The sequence below is a fragment of the Mya arenaria genome, chromosome 5, assembly GCF_026914265.1.
Source record: "Mya arenaria isolate MELC-2E11 chromosome 5, ASM2691426v1".
NCBI classification, from domain to species: Eukaryota; Metazoa; Mollusca; class Bivalvia; order Myida; family Myidae; genus Mya; species Mya arenaria.
This window is the reverse complement of record NC_069126.1, coordinates 51,168,029-51,191,765: the sequence shown is the minus strand read 5'-3', so window position 1 is coordinate 51,191,765 and position 23,737 is coordinate 51,168,029. Positions and strand designations below refer to the sequence as shown.

Below are 23,737 nucleotides of genomic sequence, written 5' to 3'. Positions count from 1 at the left end.
TTAAACTTTTTCTTCATATTCAGTTTTATATTTTCAATGTTCACTTGATATACTACTTTCTTTTTTTGTTTTTTTTTATGTTAAACACTTATAAAAAGGTTCTTGTCGCTGTCCTCTGGCACTGAATAGAATTACGTAGATCCAGACCATTCAATGAACACAAGAGGTAGATTAGGAGACAATTACAATGACAGTACTGTGTTAACCTGCTCTGTGAGCAGGTTATTCGAGAATAATTGACCAAAATACCTAATACAAAATTATATAGTAGATTGTGAGATATATCAGTTATTAGTAATTTGTACCTGATAGGAGAATGTTTGCGTTGATTTTGCTTATTTACATAAGAAAGGTTGTGAAGCTATATTTGTACGTGTTCGCGTAGCTGGACTTTCCTCGTGTTATCGAACATTTAATTCTGAACTTACACTCACTACACATACCTGGGCGACGTAGTGCGCTCAAAAGAAAAACTATACGTACAATTAAGTACACGTATAAGTGGTGTTTCTCAACCTTTAATCCTCAGCCGCAAAAGAGTTCTTTTAGTTTTAATCATTGCATAATGATCTGACATTTAATTATGATAATCAAATTAAATTGATGTTTTCATGTGTTTATAAGGGATATTTGCAAATTAAAAAGCATGGCGTGAACACTTGAACAAATTCAAATTATTAAACAGTTCACAACTGAAAGAAAAATGGTTTGTGTCTGGTAATATTGGGAAATTATGTAAGAAGACTAATAACGGCTTATTTTCTCCCTACCTTACTAAGAATAGTTAAGGGTTTTGTAAGAAGGTCATGCAAAACACCAATGATTTTGCCCTGTTCGAAATCTTACGTATAACACATCTTTCACTTATAATACTATTTGTTAGCTGCTAATTTCAGTCTACGACCGCTGATGCTAAATGCCTTCGAAAAATGGATTAAACTTGTTTCAGAACGCAACAATAACCACCAAACTACTGTTCTATGGACAACTTTCATATAATTTTACAAGTTGTGCATTTAAATGATATACGCATTCATATACACACATTATCTTTCATTCCTTAAATTGAGCTCCCGTTCGGCAATTGCGAATATTTTACGATAAACGCAACATCTTCGGATAGGTTCGGATTGCAAATCATTGCTAATAAATGTACATGTAAATTGAAAATTGTTGAACAATTGTTATTGGATGTTTTGTGTCAGCAGGCCACGAAACCTTAAATCATAATGTTGGGAAGTGTTAATTTATGATATATTAAATGTATGTTTGTAATAAGCATTTCAATTTCACGTTTAAACGTGATTCGGTTTTGTGACGAAAACTGCTTCCGGTCACGGTAGGGTCGTTCTATTAAAAGCATGAAATAGAATGATTGTACGGTTTTCTTAAATAAAAGTTTTTTATGGAAAGAAATAATTATCAAATTTGTGTAAATCTAAGTACTGATTTGCATAATTAATGTCAGTATCGTTGATACGAACGCAGTTGGCTTTACCACCCCAACAAATAACTGGAAACAATCTAAATTATATTGAATTAAGTTTTCATCAAAAGGTGTTGTATGCATTTTAAATAGACAACAGCTACAAACATACAGGTCGCTGAATTATGTGCAATGGTGTGTGTAATGAAAATATTCAAATTTTGTACTTTAAGATTATTTTCGCTAAATAAGTTAAGTCAGTAATCAGTTAGCAATACCCTTTCAATGTTTTCCCTAAATGTAACATTGCTAGTGGCTCGAAGTAGTGCAAAGCTTAATTTAATTTGTACATCAGATACCATAAGTAAACTCTTACATGAGAAAGAAACGAATTAAAATCCACGTGAAAGGCTTTTGAATACGGTAATATAAATATTAAAACTTGTGCAGAAGTAAAAGTAATATCTATTTCCCTTATCGAGAGCTTGTTAAAGGCGTTGATAAGTGTGTGTGTGTGTGTGTGTGTGAGTGTGTGTGTGTGTGTGTGTGTGTGTGTGTGTGTGTGTGTGTGTGTGTGTGTGTGTGTGTGTGTGTGTGTGTGTGTGTGTGTTTGTACGTGTGTGCGTGCGTGCGTGCGTGTGTGTGTGTGTGTTTGTGCGTGTGTGTGTGTTGTGTGTGTGTGTTAGTGAAAATATTGTGAAAAACATCTCCTTTAAAAATGAAGTCAATATTTCTTCAGTATTTAAGTTCCATCCTTGTATTCTAATTCTTTAGCATATTAAAGGTAAAAAAACCTTTTAAACCAGGACGTTTACTGAAAGCCCACTCTTATCTCAAGCATGCACTTACAATGATAACTTAAATCTTGTATATCATCTGTCAACATTAAAGTTGTACTTTTAATCGGGAAGTTAATATTTTAAACCATCTAGATGTTCACGTAAACTCATATTTTAAACTAGGGGTTATTTCAAACGTGTCAATGAAAATTTACGTTGTCATTTTGTCAAACAAAACCAGAGTTATAAGATTTATTACAAACTTAATTGATACAGCAGATAAGGTATTCTTAAGCGTTAACAATGCACCAAATCATTTTATTAGGAGTCCATAAACAAAACAATTGATCTCAACTATTTTGTCATGGTCCCCTGTTACAAGTTTTACTTCCTGATTTTTGCTTGATAATGTACACACATCCAGCGTGAATGTTGAACGGGACATAACTCTAACTTTGTCGATCTGATAATCTGTTTTTGTTTATGTCCCATAGCACAAGTTGTTCACAAATGTGTGCCTAGGTTTTCCTAGATAGTTATTATTTTCCCAGATGTATGTCTGTCCACTTATGATTCATTTTCAAATCGCTCTCAGGATTTTGAAATACCATGGCAAAACATTCACCACATCGAGTAGACGTTAATTGCAAGTAGATGGCCCACTGTTGGTGAATGGACACTGGATATATGTCAAAAAGTGATAGATAGGTTTGAATTTGACATGGTCAGTTTTAATCATTTTTTGTATTTAATGGTGATAAATTTACCAAAATCAAAGAATTCCGAAAGTTGCATAATCGCCTACAAATATTCATTAAGGTGGTAAGATTTCAAACATAAGCAACAACAAAAATATAATAATAAAAACTGAATCGATTTTAATGTAATTACAGCATCTAGTATTGTGTAAGATATCAATACTAAATAATTTGTTGTTACAGAGATATTCAAACTTTTTAATGATCTGAAGGTGAACAAGAGATAGATGAAGCAAATATATAATTGCACAGGGGATAGCTATTCAGTGGACTGAGAATAGTAACGATGTATTGAGAATAACGAGACTGTGATAATGAAAACGGCTTTTTACATCTACGCAAAGTCGGGGGAAATTTTCGATGTCGTCCATTTTGAGAGATGAAAGCAAACAAATGTTCTTGTTGTTTTTTGGTATTTGAACGTTCTTTATTCTGACCTCTCGGTATGCTCGGGTGTCTTAACGTCCGCTGTTCAGCCTTCCAGAGCAATAAAATTACTTCGCTCAGTTTCTAATATGCAGTTTGCAATTCAATGAAAATGGATTTCACCCACACGAATATTACCTTTTTGCCAATCGATAAAGTATGGTTTAACAATATTGAGTTAATATAGATTAGTTATCAATGGTTTGTTTATCACAAGCATCAACTTTCGATTCTATGATCATTTATAATCTGTTTACAGAACCATTGAGTGTTGCATGGTCAGTTGTTCAATACCACGTTTAATGGATCTCATAACCGAAGGTTGGTTGTTCAAAAGAAATTAAATGAGAAGGTAATTAAGTTGTATACATTGTTTATATGCATTCAATCATTTTCAAACATTCTTGCTATCGCTGTTATCCTGTTCATTTCTCAGGATACCTTCAGCTGACATTGGCTCATTATTTAATAAACAAATTAACAGAAGGGATACATCAAAGTTTGCAAAGAGCACAACAATCTGAATTGAAGATTTCTTTATTAAACTTCCGCTCACATTTAAAAACAAACAAGTCCAAAATCAATCTATTCTGAAAGTGAAATTATAAGCAGTTAAATATAGAAACAATGCAAATAACACAATTCAACCTAAAACCTTGATGTATTGCTTTTCTCTTGCGATCATAGAAGCTTTTCAAACTTGCAGTTTCAGGTTCAGTAAGTAAACGCGAAACATATCTACCAAGACCGTTCAGTTGAAAGTAGTAATACGCTAAATGGGCATGGTTGTAATACGTATCTGCTGATGCGATCATATTTTCGTGACGGACGCGCTTTAATGCACCTAATGATATGTGATTAATGCCGTCATTGAGTCAACGTATATTACTCGAGACCATGCTGTGATTGAGTCCAAAGACGGATGAATGTTATGCAATCAAAACTAAGTACTCATGTCGTCGGCAGGTATATGGAACACATAGAGACGACATAGAGGACGAGTCGTAAGAAGGCTTCATGTAATTATGTAACAAATGCTACATGTCGTTGGGTAAACACAAACAAGAGGGCCATGATGGCCCTAAATCGCTCACCTGAGTAGTAAAAGAGTTTAACCTTTGTCATCAATATAGCTTGATATTTGTTCTCAAAGAATATTGAACAAGGGCTGTCACAGTATGTGACGAAAGCCCCCGAATGTGACATTGACCTATGAACAAGGTCAGTACATGAAAAGTTTAAGATCAAACATTGACCTTTGATGTATGCATGTGGATCCTGCATACGACACACAATCATTATATGCAAAACACATGTGCCAAGTTTTTGCTGTAAATCTGTCATATACATGACGAAATTTCAGCCAGGTTATGACATATATGTGCATATATGCAGCATTTCATAATATTAAATATAAAGCAAGGAATGCTTACGAGGTAGGGACACGGGTCTTGCACACGACACGTCGTCTTTGTATGCCAAACACATGTGGCAAGTTATTTTAAAATCTGTCCATACAAGAGAAAGTTACAGCCCAGACAGGACAACCTATACTCTATGTTCTTAAATGCAAAATTCTATTGTGAATAAACACTTAGTGTGACCTTGACCTTAGGGATAGGGAAACGGGTCTTGCACGGGACATGTCGCCTTGGTATGTTGAAAACATGTGGCAAGTCATTTTAAAATCTATCCATTCAAGAGAAAATTACAGCCAGGACACGATAACCTATACTCTATGTCCTTGTATGCAGCATTCCATTGTAAATTAACACCTAAGTGTGACCTTAGAGGGGGGACACGTGTCTTGCACGCGACATGTCATCTTGGTATGTCGAACACATGTGGCAAGTTATATTAAAATATGTCCATACAAGAGAAAGTTACAGCCCGGACACGACAACCTATACTCTATGTCCTTATATGCAGCTTCCATTGTGAATAAACATCTATGTGGGACCTTGACCTTTGAGGTAGGGACACGGGTCTTGCACGCGACACGTCGTCTTGGTATGTCGAACACATGTTATCTATCTATACAAGGGAAAGTTACAGCCTGGACACGAGGAATTGAGCCGGACACATGGACGGACGGTGTGATTTTAATATGCCCACCTTTGGGGGCATAAAAACATACAGGTCAAACATGTTGCCTGGATAATCACTGACAGCACTTGTCACAGTTGCCTCACACTGACAGGACTTGTCACAGTTTCCTGCACACTGACAGGACTTGGTGATTGACTGCACACTGACAGGAGTTTGTTCAGTTGCTTGCACACTGACAGAACTATGTTATATTGCTTGCACACTGAAAGAACTTTTAGTATAGATACACAAACAACAAAAAGTGCACCATCCAATAAAATCAATAAACTGCCTTAAGCTCTAAAATCTACTATCGGAACACATTCAGCACCTTCTACTGATATTATCACATCTTCCATCGAGGTCTACATCACCTTCTTTCACATGTTCATAATCAAATTGGTCTTCATATACATTAAGACTTATACACTATCCACACAGAAGATAAGAGTGTAGCTTAAAATAATCAATATGAAGTTTACAATAAACTACATGAAGTTCAATGGAAAAGTCTGATTATTAAATTTATCATTAAGTAAAAATGATTTTTTTTCTAAAGAATAAAGTGTATAATAATTATTTGACTCTATGATCCTAAAAAAGGACAATAAATACCTTAGAAGTGACTATGTTGAAGACTTAATATAATTTAAAATATATTCCCTTGTTACTAAAAATAGAAAGTAGTGGACTCTCTAACAAAAAGGGAGACCATATAGCAATACTGGCTGCCATTGCTTAAAGAGGAAACTTTACATAACTATCAGATTTTAACAGTTTGGCCATTTTGTTGTTGTTGTTCTTGTTGTTGATCAATCACGACCCCTTGTTGTATTTTTGTAGAAGGTCACCCAAGGAAGCCTTCTGTAAAGTTACATTGAATTTGGAGCAGTAGTTTTAGAGGAGATGTTTTTTTTAAAGCAAATAGGAAGTCGGCTATTTTGTTGTTATTGCTGTTGATCAATCGTAACCACTTGTTGTATTTTTGTAGATGGTCACCCAAGGAAGCTTCCTGGGAAGTTTCCTTGAATCTGGCCATGTAGTTTCAGAGGAGAAGTCTTTTAAGCAATTGTTGACTGACTGACTGACTGACTGACTGACTGACTGACTGACTGACTGACTGACTGACTGACTGACTGACTGACTGACTGACTGACTGACTGACTGACTGACTGACTGACTGACTTACCGACTTACTGACTGACGGACGGACGGACGGACGGACGCCGGACAAAGACCGATCACAATAGCTCACCTTGAGCGCTTCGTGCTCTGGTGAGCTAAAAATTAGAGCGCAAAGCGCTCGATTTTCGAGATGGAAGAATGTTTATGCATCAAATGACAGATACGTTATAATATTACGTTGTCTAGAAACGGATGCATGTTTAAACACCGAATGATACTAAGATACATTCATTGATACAATTAATAACCGACTTTCCCAAATGGAAACCATTACAATTACTGGCTAAGAGGATAACATTCAATCTTGATCTCGTGAATTTGTAAACAACATTTTAAATCTGTTTTATCTGAAAAGTATTTGCTTCCTTCTTAATAATACTATCATAAAGAATAATAACTAATATACTAAATGTCACTTAAGTAAGTCATTCGTGTAAACGCTTTTACAAACAAAACGTTCTTTTTTCTAATGGTTTATTTGTTTGCGGTTTTTGTTTTAAGAGTTTGACTGTTATATGAACATTATACATGTACATTTATTAGCAAATATTCAGTTACTTAAGGGAACATGGAATTTAAATAATGCAAAGAAACTGTACTGCTTTATTATATTACGGCAAGTTTAAAAGGACATGTAAATTTTAATTAATGGTACACACGTTTCAATCGACACACTTTTTGTATCAAACAGTAGCTCAGAAATCTCTTTTAGCAATCCGCACAAAGGAGAAAAAAAAACGATTTTTATCAGACATTTTTTATAGAAGAAATCAGCTATGTTTTTTAAATAGATGAAAACTATTGTAGTCGGTTGATCCGCTTGACATTGTTTCATTTCTCGTTGGTTGTGTGCACATAAATTACGCAACCTGTAGTCTCGGTCAATATATACTTAACGCAAGCATTTACCATGAGACTACGATCTAATTAACATCAGTGAATACATTCATATTTATAAAATTGTCACAGTCCCAATATACGTATTAAATTATTAAAATGAATTTGTAGAAACCAAACAACATAATAATATCTATAAATGTAATTATTATTCTCATGTCATTCAGTTAAACTATTTCGTGGTATACATATTTCTATTTCCAATGACAAACCGTGATAAAGAGTTGGTTGCTCTTGTGCTGTCCTTTGGCAACGAAGAGAATCACGTGGATCGAGATCATTTAGTGACATCAAGAGGTATTTAAGGGTATGAGAAAATAACACTTAAACAACTCTTTATTAACTTGCTGCTGTGTGTAGCCTATTCAAGGATATTAGACCAAATTGGCAAGCTCAACATAATATAGTAGTTTTGAGAAATATCAGTCAACAGTAATTTATTCCTGATTGGAGATTGTTGTCGTTGTTTTTGCTTTTGCAGTAACTTTCATATCAGAACGGTTACAAGTGAAACTGTGAAATGAATAGATTGATGAAAGCAATGATATTTCAATACACGCACGGTATTCATTGCACAGTAAGCTTGTCATTATGGTATAACACAGTCAAGGCACACAGGACTGTCTCTCGTAATGGAAATTTTACATACCTCATAACATAACTTCGCACTCGTGAACAGTATCAATAACACGGGGAGTAGAGGTTTTATTCCGCCCCGCCGTCACTTCTACCAAGCCCCCTCTACAACAAATCAAATAAATATCAAAATTTCAAACATATCTAAATATTGTTTTCACATCATAATATGACATTACATCCAGCTCCTGACAATTTTCCATATGTGACTAAGTATATTATATAGTGATAGACATAAAAGCCTATAGTTGCTGTAAACGTCATTATATTCCAGCAGTTTCAAATGAGTCATCAAGCGCCAAGGCGACATTGCGTAGTGTAGAAAAAACAATGGAACCTTTTTTGTCATAAGAATGAATCATTAAAAGAAATTAGTTTGTATCTTTAAACTCGATATAGGGCACCTTAACACTAGGAATCGAGTATTTGCAGTCGTTTCAATTATTCCATTGACTCCAGTTTGGTATCGTCGTTGAGAGAATAACAGTTGAAAAAGCAACTCACTGGGCACAGGGGACTACTCGTCATGGTACGGACAACCATTTACTAATGAGGTTTCTATAATCTACAGCAACTAGCCAAACTCCACGCCCAGGGATAAAATGAGCTATATTAAGACAATTCATACCGCTACATTTTCCAGACATGTGCATGACGGAAACGTGGGTTCATGTTACTGTATCGTCATTGATTAAAGAGTTCTTGCAAATTGATACTTTGAACGTATATGGTTCTTTCGTTGTAATCCGATATTTATTGTTTGCATTGTTGCATTTATTTTAAACTTGAAATGAACTATTAAAATAGGATCTACGAAAGAACTCGCGCTTCTGATAGTTTGTAACGAACAGTTATACTACAGTTCGTTAGTCCTATTCACATGTTATAATAGTTTAAAGACTTAATTCCTTTTCAGTCATTCGTGAGCATTCGTAGTATATATAAACGCGTGTGTAAGTGCCTGTGTGCGTGCATTTGTACTTGTATTCGTGTTTGCGCGCGCGAGCGTGTGTGTGTGTGTGTGTGTGTGTGTGTGTGTGTGTGTGCGTGCTTGTGTGCGTATGTACGAACGTGTGCACGTGCGTGTGAGTGTAATGCTCAATCTAAAGGACAAACAAAATTTGTGAATAGTTTCACAACGCAAACCAATGAACAATACTAAGAAGTCGCCTTATCTGTTTTATTAGATATGATCAATCACAAAGCCGCGGCCAGGAACAACTGATAAACGACATGAACCAAATTCGTTGAGGAAAAAAACAAACAGGACAAATTAACATAAAGAACGAAACTTACTAACTAATTGCTATAGTTTAAAAACATTTCCATTATGTGTTTGAGAAATACTAATAAAATACCGCATGAAGTCGTACACCAAAACAAGTCTGGCTGCATGTTCTGTCATCATCCTTGCTGCCGGTAGAAAACTATTTTAAACAAAGTTACTTCAAGGAATCGGATAAAAAATAGCCAATCAATACTGGGTCGATGGAATTACTGAAACTTTTATAAGTACATACACCAATGTGTTGGAATGGGCCTGGGGTTTATACTTTATTGTGTTTGTTGGGAGGAGATATAAAGTTTGGGCGTTATAAATTTGTACTCTAATTACCGCAAAACAATTATAATATTTCACAGTGCAAGGAGGGAAGGATGCTTTGGTTTATACTGTAGGAGACGTACAATGCACTCAGCCACCCTCTTTCCTTGCTCACTTTTAGGGGTAAAATCGATGATCGCGGGTTTCCGCCGAGTTTAAACTGTTCCCTCACTGTAAATCCTCCGAGCTCCTCACGGTCGCTTGGTTACCGCGGAGTTTAATATGAATGGAAGCATCGCACATCGTTCAATTTTAAGATCGGCGGCGGAACTCCGCATCTAAGGAGATCAGCAAGAAATAAGTATTTTCCGTTCAGAAATGTATCAATGATTATTCTATATTAAAATAAACTGCCCTTATTCTGTCATGATAAAATTAAACATTGTCAACATTGACAATAAGATCTCAAAAGCTGCAGTCTCACAACAGATATACCATTTTTACAACTTTTTTTTATTTTTTGTCTTGAAAAGAGCAATTTTTTTGCGTAAACATCTTCAAACCAATGATATAAGATTGCTGAAAAAAATCAGATCGTAGTTATTCATATTTTCGTCCGAAAATTAATGTTTTATGGTTTAAACCTTACCTCATCTTTTGTCAGCAGTAAAACTGGTTTCCATGGATTTTCGCAAAAATTGGCTCTTTCCAAGACAAAAAAAAAGAGTTGTCAAAACGTTCAATCGGTAAGAGTGCAGCTTTAAGTCAGGTTCTGAAATGCATGAGCAAAACGACTGCTTATTTTGTAGTAATCTTACTACATTTAAAATATTATGTTTTTAAGTTTATCAAATATTTTCTCGGAAGTGAAGCTCAAAAACAATAGCCGCAATTTACTAAAGCCATCATAAGCAATAGAATGTTGTATTTAAACAATGCTAATTTAAGTGTAGAATCCTATCAAGTGTCTGCGGAGTTAACCCCTCCAATGAAAGCGTGTTTGTAATTATTCGGTCGGTTGTTCACTCTCAGAGGGCCTAAAATAAAAACTCCGCGAAAAGCAGGATCCTTAAATTCATTGTTTTTGCCGCGATAACGAATATTGCCGGAGGGAATGGAAAGTTGGTCTAACAATAATTTATTGTACTGAATATTTAGTGTGTTCGGGATATGGGTGATTGTGGAGGGGGAAGCGGAGTGCTTTCGATAATTCCGACAACCGCATAATACCTCAAATTCAATCATTAAAGCCTTTATATACAATACACAAGTCAGTTAAACGAGTTAGTGATATGTTTTGACGAGATCGGTTAGACATTTTAACGATACACGTGAAACATTTTAACGAAACACAAAAAATAAATCATGTATATGTTAGTCTATGCTTTTCGCAACTTGCCCAAGTAAATATAGTTCTCTTATTTCAAATTAATTCATGCATTTCTTCAGTCGTCAGGTTTAGACACACTAAATACTATATTCTTTTTATGTGTTATGGATCAAAATGCAGATATTTCAGAATATTGTAAATGGCAGCGCCCATCGACATCACATCAACAATTAGTTCAACTACTGATGATCAGATAAAACATTTTCAATAGCTAATTATTCAAAACAGACGTAGGACATACATACTAAACCGTTTAAACTCATAATATCAAACATCAGATGCTTATTTTTTTAATTATAATGTGTATTCTTAAAAAAAAGTCTGCGAATATCGGGGAAAACCCATACCTAACTACAGTTTCCGATTCTCGGTTGGAACGCGAAGATCGATAAATGATGAAGTTGCTAGTAAATTATATTTTAATATGAATTATTCAATAAAAATTAAAATTCATGAATCCTAGTTAAACTCAACTTGAACAACAATGAATTAATCAGACTGATTTGCTCTCTGCTTCCAAATCAACAAAATGACATCCGATTTTTACTTCAGACTTCATCAAGCTTCTTGTAGCGTGAAAAGCGGGATAAAATAAGTTTCAGCGATATTTTGTGAATGAATCATTAGCAAAACAAGTTTAAATGACAAACTACATACTGTATTGCACAGTAATGACAAATAGGTTCCTTTCAAATGTAGAAGTATTTTGAACGCATAATAATGAAAAACATCATCCATATAAAGAAAGTGCCGATCTAAAAATGTATATGTACCTCGGGTTTTTCCGTCTTGATTTACATTGGTAAACGGAAGGCATAGCCGCCCCAAAATGTAATATTTGCTTTCCGGCCTGCACGCTCCATATATGAGCAATGAATGACAATCATTTCTAGTTCCCATTTTTTTGGTTTAGTGGTGCCCAAAAAATAGATAGCTTCCACTCCAGCAAGTATAAGAAGTTGTCAATTCATGGAAACCATAAAAGGACTACAGTCAGCTTCGCTGACTTCAATCCCGTATAAAACGTGAGAAAGCCCCTTTAAAATTACCTATCGTCGTCAATATTTAAACTTGAAACGTTCTATAGTTATTGAAATCAAAAAAGTTAATTTATTTTTTATCTAAACATTAGCTTCCACGCTATGATCATGCATGTAATTATGTTTGAATTATTGAGTTACATTCTGTGTGACTAATTAATAGTATATAAATAAGTAAATTGCTCTATACTCGTCAGTATATGAGTGTAGTATGTGTGGGCTAGAACCAGCCGCCCGGATAGCTCAGTTGGTTAGAGCTCCGTGCTAGTGTTCCGGCGGTCGTGGGTTCGAGCCCACACCATGTGCGATTTTCCTCCAAGGTTTACTTTACTGGTGGCAGCGGTAAACGGCAGGAGTGCCTCCGACGGCCTAAAAGGTTAATTGGGGAGGAGTATGTATGTGGGCTAGAACCAGCCGCGCGGTTAGCACAGTTGGTTAGATTTCCGTGCTAGGGTTCCGGCGGTCATTGGTTCGAGCTCCACACCGGGTGCACTTTTCCTCCAAGGTTTACTTTAGGATAAGCATTTTCACATTGTTATGTTTGTTGTGTTTTCTTTCGAAGAAGTCATAATATTGTCATACACTTGGCCTCGTCGACTTGCAAAACGTAAACAGTTGCTTTAACTTGAAAACATTTTAAGATATCCAGGTGTACACATATCATCGGTGACAGTTATTCTCATGTGAAACTGGGTTCATACATATAGATATAAAGGTTGAGGAGTTATTCAAGAACAGTTGCTTTCGCCATACCGCATATAGAACAATTGTGTTAAATATAATGTTTTTGACTTACCGTGTTGAAAGTATAACACAAACAGCACACAATGGCATTATTGCAGACCTGCATGTAACAAACAAAAGGAAACTCGTTTAATAGAGTTTAAACAAACTTTTAGCGATTTTTGGAGCTTTGGGGAATTCGTGGCCACGTAGCTAATACTTGATTATAAAGGCTAATATTGTTTTATCTGTACACAGATCATATTTTTGTTTTTTGATCATTTAATTTAAATAAGTTAAACATAATGCATTAAAACTACTGTGTGTTGTTTGCAGCAACATATAATATATTAGGCCCCTTGAAAAAAGATACAATTGTGGGTGTTATACTAGGAAGTACTATTCAGCGAGAGCCCGTTAACGGCAATGCCTTATTTCCTTTTATCTAAGATATGCTTATACTGATCCATTCCTGTGACACAATTGTTGAGGTATTTGGTTCATGAAGAACGTTATGTGTTTCGGATCCGTGGTCTTTTATTAGAAATTAGGCATTTGACTTCACTTGACTTGTAAACACCAAAGATGTACGATGTTAACTGATAAAATCTACATCTGTTTAAAAGTATAATTGGTATTGATGATTAAGTCGATATAATGTCGATGTGTATGTGTAAGTCCAACATTAACTTTAACTGCGTAACATAAGAACTGGATTACAGTAAACTAAAGTGCTTATGTTTTCATAAACTTTGCCAGTATACGGTTCATCACTTATAGCGATAGCCGTACGTTTTGACTATTGGTTACCTGATAACTTTTAAGATTACTTCCTTCTTCAATCTGTTCTAAAACTTTTTATATAAAGCTTATAAAATGCATTATAAATCGATGTGACTTCAATGGGTTTTATTATGGAACAACTGTTTATTAGATCGCTTGTAGTGATATTCTTTTTTACAATGGTTTCCAAATGTACAGGTGGGTGCATATTTATTCTAGTATATTTATACTGAATAACTGCAACACAAAATGATATTCCTAACGTTGAGTATGTCGCTGGCGGACATAAACAGCACCTCAATATTTCGATCTTTCATTTTGTAGTATAAAACATGATTACAATTACAAACATGTAATTGAAAATTAAATATGTTAACATTCCATCATTTTCCTTTACTGCTGTTATATTTGTGAATATAAAATTTCCGTATAAAATACCTATTTGTGACAATATAAGTGGAAGGTATATCTTATATTTATCCTGTAACAGTGACGTTGCATAGTGTAGTATACGCATATGGCAGTATTTTGTAACACAACACCATACAACAAACTTACATACATGTGTAAATAATACGTTATGAGGAAGAAATGAATATTACTGTGAGAGAGTGGACAGTTCAGAATCTGCGTCAATATTTGTTACTTACGCAGGTAAACTATTTAAAGATGCATTCTTAGTACTAAGTATGATTTAACACAATGAACACAAATGTTTTAAAATACCAAAAAGGATTAATAAATGTCGAAAACAATGGTTCTTATGAAGGATATCGAGTAAAATTTGAAAGAATGTGCAGAAACAACGGTATTTTTTACATATGAGACGATAGTTGATCACTGTTAATCTTTTAGCTTTTATCAATCATTTAATATTTTTGCGTTTTCAGCTATTAAAATAAGTATACAATCGTGTTATCAGTAACTAATATTTTCCATAAATGCATTTTTAAGCAAGTAGTTTAAGATTTATCACTCACAATTTATGTTTGTCATAGATGTGTATGTACCGATTTTAAATAGGATAGTCATTTTAATAATATTGGAGTGTTATAAATGTAATTACGCTGACGAATTTATTTGTTTTCAGAGTTAAAATTTGAATGATAGGTTAGAGCATTTGATTCTTACCGTTACCTTTATGTCAAGTTTTTTTATATATATTTGCCAATTAGGAGAACTTTTAAATCCGGAAAATTAGGTCACATAAATATTGTTGATTTTTTTTCAATCAAAATTGAAATGATGCTAGTATGTCCAAGACACATACAATTGTCCTGACACCGATGTGCTACACTGCCCGCACCCTTGACAACAGTTGCGTAGGAGCTGGGGCCGCAGGAGCCGCGGCCACGGTCCTTTTATCTGGGGCCACTATCATATCTCTGTCATATATTTTAGTTGAAATTTCGTTTTGTATTCAATGCTATAAACGATGGTATGGTGAATGCATATACAATACTCAAGACTGACGCTGACAACAATATCACATATGGAGGCAAAAATTAGGCTTATCAACTTAAACCATTATTACATCTAAAAGCAATGTCAAACGTCTGGCAAAATCAATACACAGCTATCAGATTTGAATCAATTAAACCACGCATCGTCGATATATATATATATATATATATATATATATATATATATATATAGAGAGAGAGAGAGAGAGAGAGAGAGAGAGAGAGAGAGAGAGAGAGAGAGAGAGTAGACACAGGGTTTAGCATCTTTTTTCAGTTGATAAATATCTTTATCGTGTTAATTAAAATTAATATATAATAGCTATAATAGCAAAATTTAGACGTTCGTCACACGACCTAGCCATTGAAACAGGTATGTAACTACACTTAATAAGATCGGAACGTAAATGCTTTTACTGTTACATGAATGTTGTAGAAAATGATTATCATTTCTTACCCGTATGTCGTTAATACAAAGACCTCCGACAGCAATATCTCAAACCTTATTACAACTCGTTGCAGAATCTTAATTAATTTGAGAACATTTTGTCCTCCACATCTGGGGCCGTGTTACTTACAGTTCGTAAGTTTTTCGTAAGTTTCCACCTACATTTTCAACTTACGTAAATAATACGAATTGGGTAAGTAAGTTTTACAAAATTTTCGTAAGTGTAAATATTTGCGTAGGGGTTAATAATGCGTAACTCTCCGATTGGAGTTAGCACGCGCGCACCTGTCAAAAAAGTAAACAATCGTCTGCAATTGAACTAACTGTACCAAAGCAGCGACGGAAGAAGAATTGGTCCTGGGCGGAACAAGATGTTTTGAAGGAAAGTTACTTTGAGCTTACCTCAACATTAGACAACACGTTCTGCCCTGGACTCCCCAATGTTAATAAAGATCGGGCCTGGAAGGAAATAGTGAAGCGGTATGGTATTTTTAAGTGATAAACAACAAAACATCGTTTTGTATTTGCAAGAATAAATATATATTGTCACAACAATTTTGACTGGCAGACTGTCGGATGTACCCCCCGCTCCCCGAACTATGAGGAAAAATAATAAAATTAAAAATATGAAAGAAAAATAATAAAAGAAGCATTTGCTTCATCGTACACTACAAATGAAAGAAAAAATCACTGTACGTGTATCATTAGGCATATTGAAATGATTACATATTGAAAAATCAACTTGAATTTCAGCGTGAATGCCCAAGGTGTTTGTTAGAGGACCATTGAGGAGTGCACGAAGAAGATAAGTGATATAAAAACAGATGTGAAGAGGAGGGAAAGGAGGAGGCGGCAGTTGTCAAGTTTGACAGGGGTTGGGCCAGCTCCGAAATTGGAGGATTGGGACGATAAGGTAAAATAATCATTTCAACTGTTTTCTTTTAAAGTAAACACAATAAATTTGGTGCTAATGAGTTGGCCCACTATAATGCAATCTCATTTATTGGACACAATCAAATGTAATCAAAATGGATTTTAGGTATGTTTCTGGTGACTCTTAATGCTTGCACAAGACAAGATCTTCTTTGATGCTCATGTTTATGTTAGTTTTCAGTGATTTTCTAGTGCAATTTACTGCCTGCTAAAGGCTGTTTCCTCTTGCGAAAAAATGTTCATTTTTCCCCAAAAATTATATTTTTTCCCCAACTTGATAAATGCCTATTTTGGCCTGTAAACCATTTTGTCCCAATTCGAAAGGCGCAGGCGGTAAAAATAATTCCAAAAAAATCACGTTTTTTTTCAATATATTGTTATGTAGATATTTGAAACAAAACTATATTTTACTGACCTGAAAATGTTTTAGTGTACAAGAAACATAACTTTAATTTTAACCTTAGTTACATTGCCTTTGTATAACTGTTACAGATGATTAACCTGATTGGTGACTCAGCGATTGGAGGCTTTGCTGGTGTTGATACATTCTTGATAAAGAGTAAGTGGCCTTTTTTAAATTTGTTTCACCACTAACCGGTAGTTTATTTACCAAATACTTCTGATCAAAAATGTATGTGACCTCAGCATGTAAGTGGTTAACTGTTAAAGTGTTATTCTTGTTAAATAGCATTGTGTCATTAATGCAAGCTCCATTAATATTATGTTTTATCACTACTTTATTTATTAAAGGTGATTCAACCTTAAAAAAAGAAACATCATCCATCAAACCTGCAGCCACTGAGTCTTCTGAAACACTGGCAATCTCCGAGCAATCATTGCCATACCTCATTTCAACATTATTAAATTATAATCATCATTGAGTCGTAATCACTTGTGAGTATACTATTTATTTATTTATTCCATATTACAATACCAATTAATCAAGAACTTAAATTTACATGAAAAAAAAACAAATCAACAAAAAAACAAACAAATTACATAACATTTTATTCACATTTAGTGACCAATGGCAGTGACAGAAGACAGCGGTCAAACAGACAAAGGGAGAGGTATTGTAGTATTTCTTAATTAAATATTCTCTATCAGAAATGAAACAGTATGATATACAGTATCATTTTTGACTAACTAATTGAGTTACATTAATAGTCTACGAATTATTCTAATGCTATTTACATCTTCTTTAAAATAAAATTTAAGGCGAATAATAACATAATAATTTTGATAAAGATATTCTTTTTATTTATTGGAGCTGCTTGAAAAATGAAATCACATTACTTTTCAGGTGCAGATAACATTGAAAATCTCCTATTTAAACAGAATCAGCTCCTCAGTGAAATACTCCAACAACAAACAATTACCAATGAGTTAATGATAAACTTCTACACTTTGAAGGCATAAATATATGACATGAATATTTGATTTTACTCCCACCATGTAGCGGTGTGGGCTATATTGGAATCACCTTGTCCCGTCCATCCGTCCGTCATGTGCCATCGAGACAAGTATACCTTTCTCCATTAATAATTTTGTTGAGTCTTGTACGGAGCAAAAATTGAAAGTCTTTGAGGTATTGCTTTTTATTGAGATATATCTTGTTAAGGCCAATTGCAGTGCACAAGTACGATGCACTTTTGTTATTGCTTTGTAATAATAATAATATAATTTATATCCTTATTATTAGTCCAAAGCATTATTTGAAGTGTTAAAAGTATTTTAGGTATTAAAAATTTATAACTTAACTGATACCTTCTCACGGTCACAGGGCATTGAATAAGTGTACATCACTCCCTGTTGTACATATAATTACAATAAAGTGGTAAAGTGGGGGTTTTAATCACATCCAGTGATAGCACTAATTTACTCAATTTACTCAATTGATATAGTACTCAATAATTTGCTAATGATGGCGTTAGGCTAATTGTCAACATTACCTGATGCAGGCAGTACCTTCTTGAAATGATAGTCTTGTTACACTGATATTATTTTAAGTAGTCTATGTAATAGTCAATAGTTGACATGAACTATTCTTAATGATTAAGAACGGGCAGATTGAGCGAGGGCAGAGAGCCCTAACTTACTTAAAATACAATCTCATTTACTGGCTCATAGTCAACACAAAATCTGACGCAGGGAGTGTGTAGCAGATTCGTGGCAGTAGGCAGACCTTAAAACACCCTGAGATATGAACTTTTTAAATATTATGCCTAAATTGCTGAATGATTGCCTATTTGTATGTTCAGGTTGTATTATTTATTTTTTTCGAAGTGTTCACCAAATCATCACGATAATATCCATAGCTGTAGTGCAGCTTATGTTAGAAGTAGAAGAACTCCAACTTTATTTTCAGTCACACTTGTCTCTAACAGTTAAATTATTGTGTATATTATGTTGTATAAATTTGTTCTCATCTGCTGTGATATTTACACTTATACTTTTTCATAAAATTTCTGACACAACTGTTGTTTTCTAAATGATATCAATCATGCCTAATTGATAATTTACTGTGAATGGTGTATCTATTCGATAAAATTGACATTAGATATATATATAGAAAAACATTGAAGTTTTTTAATGAAAATTAACATTCACAATTGACCCTTATCAGAGGTATCAGTTCTTATGTTGTATAATGTTAAATGTATCAACTTATTTAACTTATGTAATTCAAATTTGAGGGTAGCAAGAAACTTAATGGTGTGAGTCACTACATTCATACATTTTTATTTTAAGTGATGACAGTTTATTAACTAGGGATCATTGGTTAAAAGCAAATTGAATCTAGTTAAGCATACAAGATACTTCCATCACTCCTGTACATTTGTTATTATCCAAATATGGCATTTACCCAAACCTGCATTTATTATACCATCATCGGAAATACATTAGCTAGAACATTTTTTAGTTATTTGAAATGATTGAATTTGCAAAAAACATGTCATATTTGAAGAATGGTCAGGTACACTGTATTTGCATTTTAACAAAATATAAAACTTCCTCTTTACCGTGTAATAAGCTTTCTTTACATAACAGATAAAGGATTATTAGAATCACCATGGAACATCATTTGTTTTCTTCAATCTTGTTCTATCACTGATATAATTAGGAGTATATACTCCGTCATAAACAGCATAGTAAATAGTTAATGCTTCATCATATTATTATGAGTCATGGCTATACTGTATTTTGTAATTAGTAATTACTTTCTTCATGTCAAAAATGAAAGAAAATATGACAATTATGATGGTAATCATTACATTTCAAATACTTTTGTGCAACAAATTAACAATGGTTATGATAATAATTATGCATTTTCCCCTTTTTTCACGAATACATTCAGATTTTTTATATCATTAACAAGTTTATTCTCACTAGTAATCCATACAACTGAAAGCTTCAATTAAATTCAAGGTTGTTTTACTAATATTTCCATTTTGGAGTTTGGGGTTGGCAACTTCATTTAAAAAGAAAATTTCACATATACTTAGTCATATTATTATTTCTCTAAACATCTTAAGCATAACAAGCTTTGGTATCCATTTTCATTAATCAAAATTACTAACAAAAACTCTATAAAGTTAAAGATTGTTTGTCAGGAATATAAGCCAAATAATTTCTATGAAAAGTAATTTTATTTGCTCTTAAGCAAAATGATAACCATCAATTCTTTTGCTTATATTTTTAAATGAAATAGTTAAAATACATGTAAAAACGTGAAATAAAATATATGATGCTTTGTTTTACACTGATGGTGGAGATACAAAAATTTCCTGCACGGAGTTCTATCTACAAAATGGAAAGTACACAATGTATTCAACGATCTTTACATTTAACCGTCTTGAGGAACAAAATACTTCGTCATTATCTTTAAAACAAAAATTATATAGTGGCTTCAAGGGGGACAGGGAACCCGCTGCTGGGAATTGGCCCTTTGTGCTGTAGATGCCAGTGGCCAACAATGTTCTGCTACACGTATACTATTTAGGTCAGTTTGAAACGTTGAGGTAAAAATAATGAAGATATACAAACCTAAAGAAATTTTCAGTCGTTTTTGATGAAGTATACTTTTACTCTAGCAGCGCTTATTAGGGCCGAAGTATATGTCCGAGTTTCTGAATGACAAATTTGTCAAATTCCCTTACTTAGTTTTCTCTCTTGACAACAATAATATAAGACATTTCTTTTGCATCATCGCTTTTAGTGTTGACAGCCAACAAATCTTACGCAATGTGAAAAACTAGATAAAAGTAAGCACTATGAGTACATATCAGTATCAAGAAAGGAAGAAACATATACTTAGGCAAAACTATGCATGTATCATTTTTAGTTTTAATTTTGATTCCGTCGGCTGTGTTTGATTAGAATAAGGAAAAGGCCGGTCAATGACAAAGCTTGTCTTTGTGAATTTTGATTAAGTCAATGATAGCAACACCACTGCAACACATGTTACATGTCTATCTGGTCTCCGGACTGGTGAACATTTGGTTAAAACGAAGTCTCTTTGTCAAATTATTATGATAGTCCGCCGATACAAAAAAAAAAGAAAACTTTTTTAGACTCCTGGCGTGTATCATGAACGATTACAAATGCCATGAATGGCACCGCTTGTTTTAACAATTTGGTTATGAGGTTGTGCGAACGCAAACTAATTTGAACTTACATTTTGCTGACCGTTCCAAGGTGGTAGCCCAACAATCCTTGATAAACACCCCTAGTGTTATACATTATATATATTGTGGGTCGTTTGTGTATGTTTTGTTGTTTTTCTGTGTTTCTGGCTTTAACCTTATGTCATTGTTTATGTTTAAACTTTCGACTACTGAACATGTTTCTGTACTTTTTCATGTAAGTATTAATGTACATTGATGAAGAAGTGTTGGCTATGCACCTTTTATGTCTAAAAATGCATTTGATATGAGAGCAATAATCAACGATATCACGGCATTGTTCCCAGGTTTAAAGTATTAGTTTAGTTTATTTAAATATTTATTTCACAACGATTTTGAAACAAAGTTGTAACAGCAGTATACTAATCACTCACGATGTTACGAGATATTGTTGTTTTTTTGTTGTGGGGGGAACCGGAGTGCCCGGAGGAATTCCACGAGTCCAGCTTCGTGACAAAAAAAACACATGGGCCCAAGCTGGTAATCGACTCCGGGTCGTTTAGGTGAGAAGGTAGTGCGATAACAACCTTAAGAACTAAAAATCCTGACTTGCGCGGTTGCACCGCCGCCTACGAAAGTAACTGGAACAAATCCTACTCCACGAATAATCTTGACAAGTTTCCGTGACAGGAAACAAAGCAATGCAGTCTGTTCAAATCTCATGGTCCCTACCCCACCCTTCGGGGCAAAACACGGATAGGTGCAAACAATTTTAGCGTCATTATACACTTCTGAAAATAATGCCGCGGGTAGAAAAAAAACCTTGTACAATAAAGTTTCACTAGGCAGAGCATAATACTTGTTCAAAGTCGTTAGTGTCACACACAAAGTACACAAAGGCAACATGTTACAATTTGTTTAATAAATAATAATAATAATAATAATAATAATGAGAAAACAAAAGGCCCAAGTGGGATAGATTGGGGTTGGCTTTGGGGGAAGAACATTTGAGGTAAAATCCTCCTATGATGAGTTATAGTAAACTCGAGAATTAATGTGTAATTTAACACAACGACATTTTACTCCGGTGAGTAAACAATTATTCACTGATCATCAACGTTATATGTTAAAACAAGTATTCACTAATTATCAACATTATGAGGTTGTTATGCGCAATATGCAAACTAGGAGATGACAGCTATATGTCTGTGGAGATGCCTCTAAATTATGTTGAAAAGTTGAAGAACGACTAGTGATGTTATTCAAATTATTGATAGCAATGTACAATATATACCCACTTTACGGTATAAATGTAAGATGATTGCTCTAATTTCAGCAGAAAAGGTAGTCCTCGGTACGTCAGTGTAGCTCTATATAATTCACAAGTATAGATAAACGCGTATATGTACGTGCGTGTCTGTGTGCGTGTTTGCCTGCGTGTGTGTGGGGGGATAATTGTTTGTTTCAGTGTAAGATCGTTATATATTTCACCAAGTGAGCATCAAAAGATACATTCACTGTTGGTGTTCACAAGGTGAACTAATTTGCTATCTTGTACTTAAACAAACAATTTTAATTTTTATTATAGGTTTAAACTTTGAGTTAAAAGTCATAGAAAAAAGCGCACGTAACGTCTATTTTTTTTCTTTTTACGAAGTTTGTAATCTATTTCTCGAACTTTATTCTTCAATTGATACTGACTTAATTTTCATGGAACAAATTCATACTAAATATTTGCAAAATCGTCACTATATATAACATATACCCCAAAGACGTGGTACTTAAATTACTTTACGTAGTATAGATAAAAAAGTATTCCGTAACATAGACATAAAATGGTCTTAAATTTCTTCTTTATAAATAACTAATCCCACTGCTGCATTGTGTTGATTCACTGGTTATATACAAACCGTCTCAACTGTGTAAGCAATTTATACAAATAATGAATTTCAAAAATATGTTCTCCGTTGAGTTTATGATTTTTTTCATGCATTTGCTCAATATCGTTTCCCTTTTTATTTTAAAATAATGTAAGTAACTATATTATTGGTCAAAAAATTGATTATCACACACATCTAATTCAACAGGAAGTAGTAACTGAATAGTTATGTATTAGCAAATATAGTTCAACCTCTACATAATCGGTTTTTAAACTTCCTGATAAGCAAAGGTTATAAAGAATCATACATATGAATGTGTCATTTTAAAGTGAAATAGTACAGTCATGAAATTTGTGATATTAAACGGGATCTTTGTGATGATATTACTGATTTACTCAGGTAAGCATAGTATATTGATCAACAAACATTTTTAGCAAACGTTGTAACCTGGTATTTTGTGCTCGGAGCTTAAAGGAACGTATTATCATATTGACAAGCAGACCTTTTTTTTAATAATTTCCTTTCATTACAAAAGGATAAATAAATATTGAGAGTGAACTTCCAATTTTAAGGGTTGAATCATTTTGCTCTAAAAAGATTAAATTCAAGTTAGGTGGGCTATTGGTGCTTACTTCATGCACGAATGAGCTTAACAATGTGCTCAAGTGAAATAATGTAAAGAATAAACTGATTTTGTGAACTATTATTGGGTCTTAT

General features: G+C 33.9%; 1 protein-coding gene across 1 annotated transcript in view; it reads left to right on the top strand.

Moving 5' to 3' along the window:
• Positions 1–14,927: 14,927 nt before the first annotated feature.
• The window catches only part of LOC128235777 (uncharacterized), a 42,819-nt gene continuing 34,009 nt past the window's right edge, over positions 14,928–23,737 (top strand). Inside the window, exons 1-3 of the mRNA XM_052950574.1 lie at positions 14,928–14,996; positions 16,361–16,495; positions 17,008–17,074. Coding sequence (XP_052806534.1) covers positions 14,928–14,996; positions 16,361–16,495; positions 17,008–17,074 — 271 coding nt within the window. The remainder of the gene's footprint in view (positions 14,997–16,360; positions 16,496–17,007; positions 17,075–23,737) is intronic.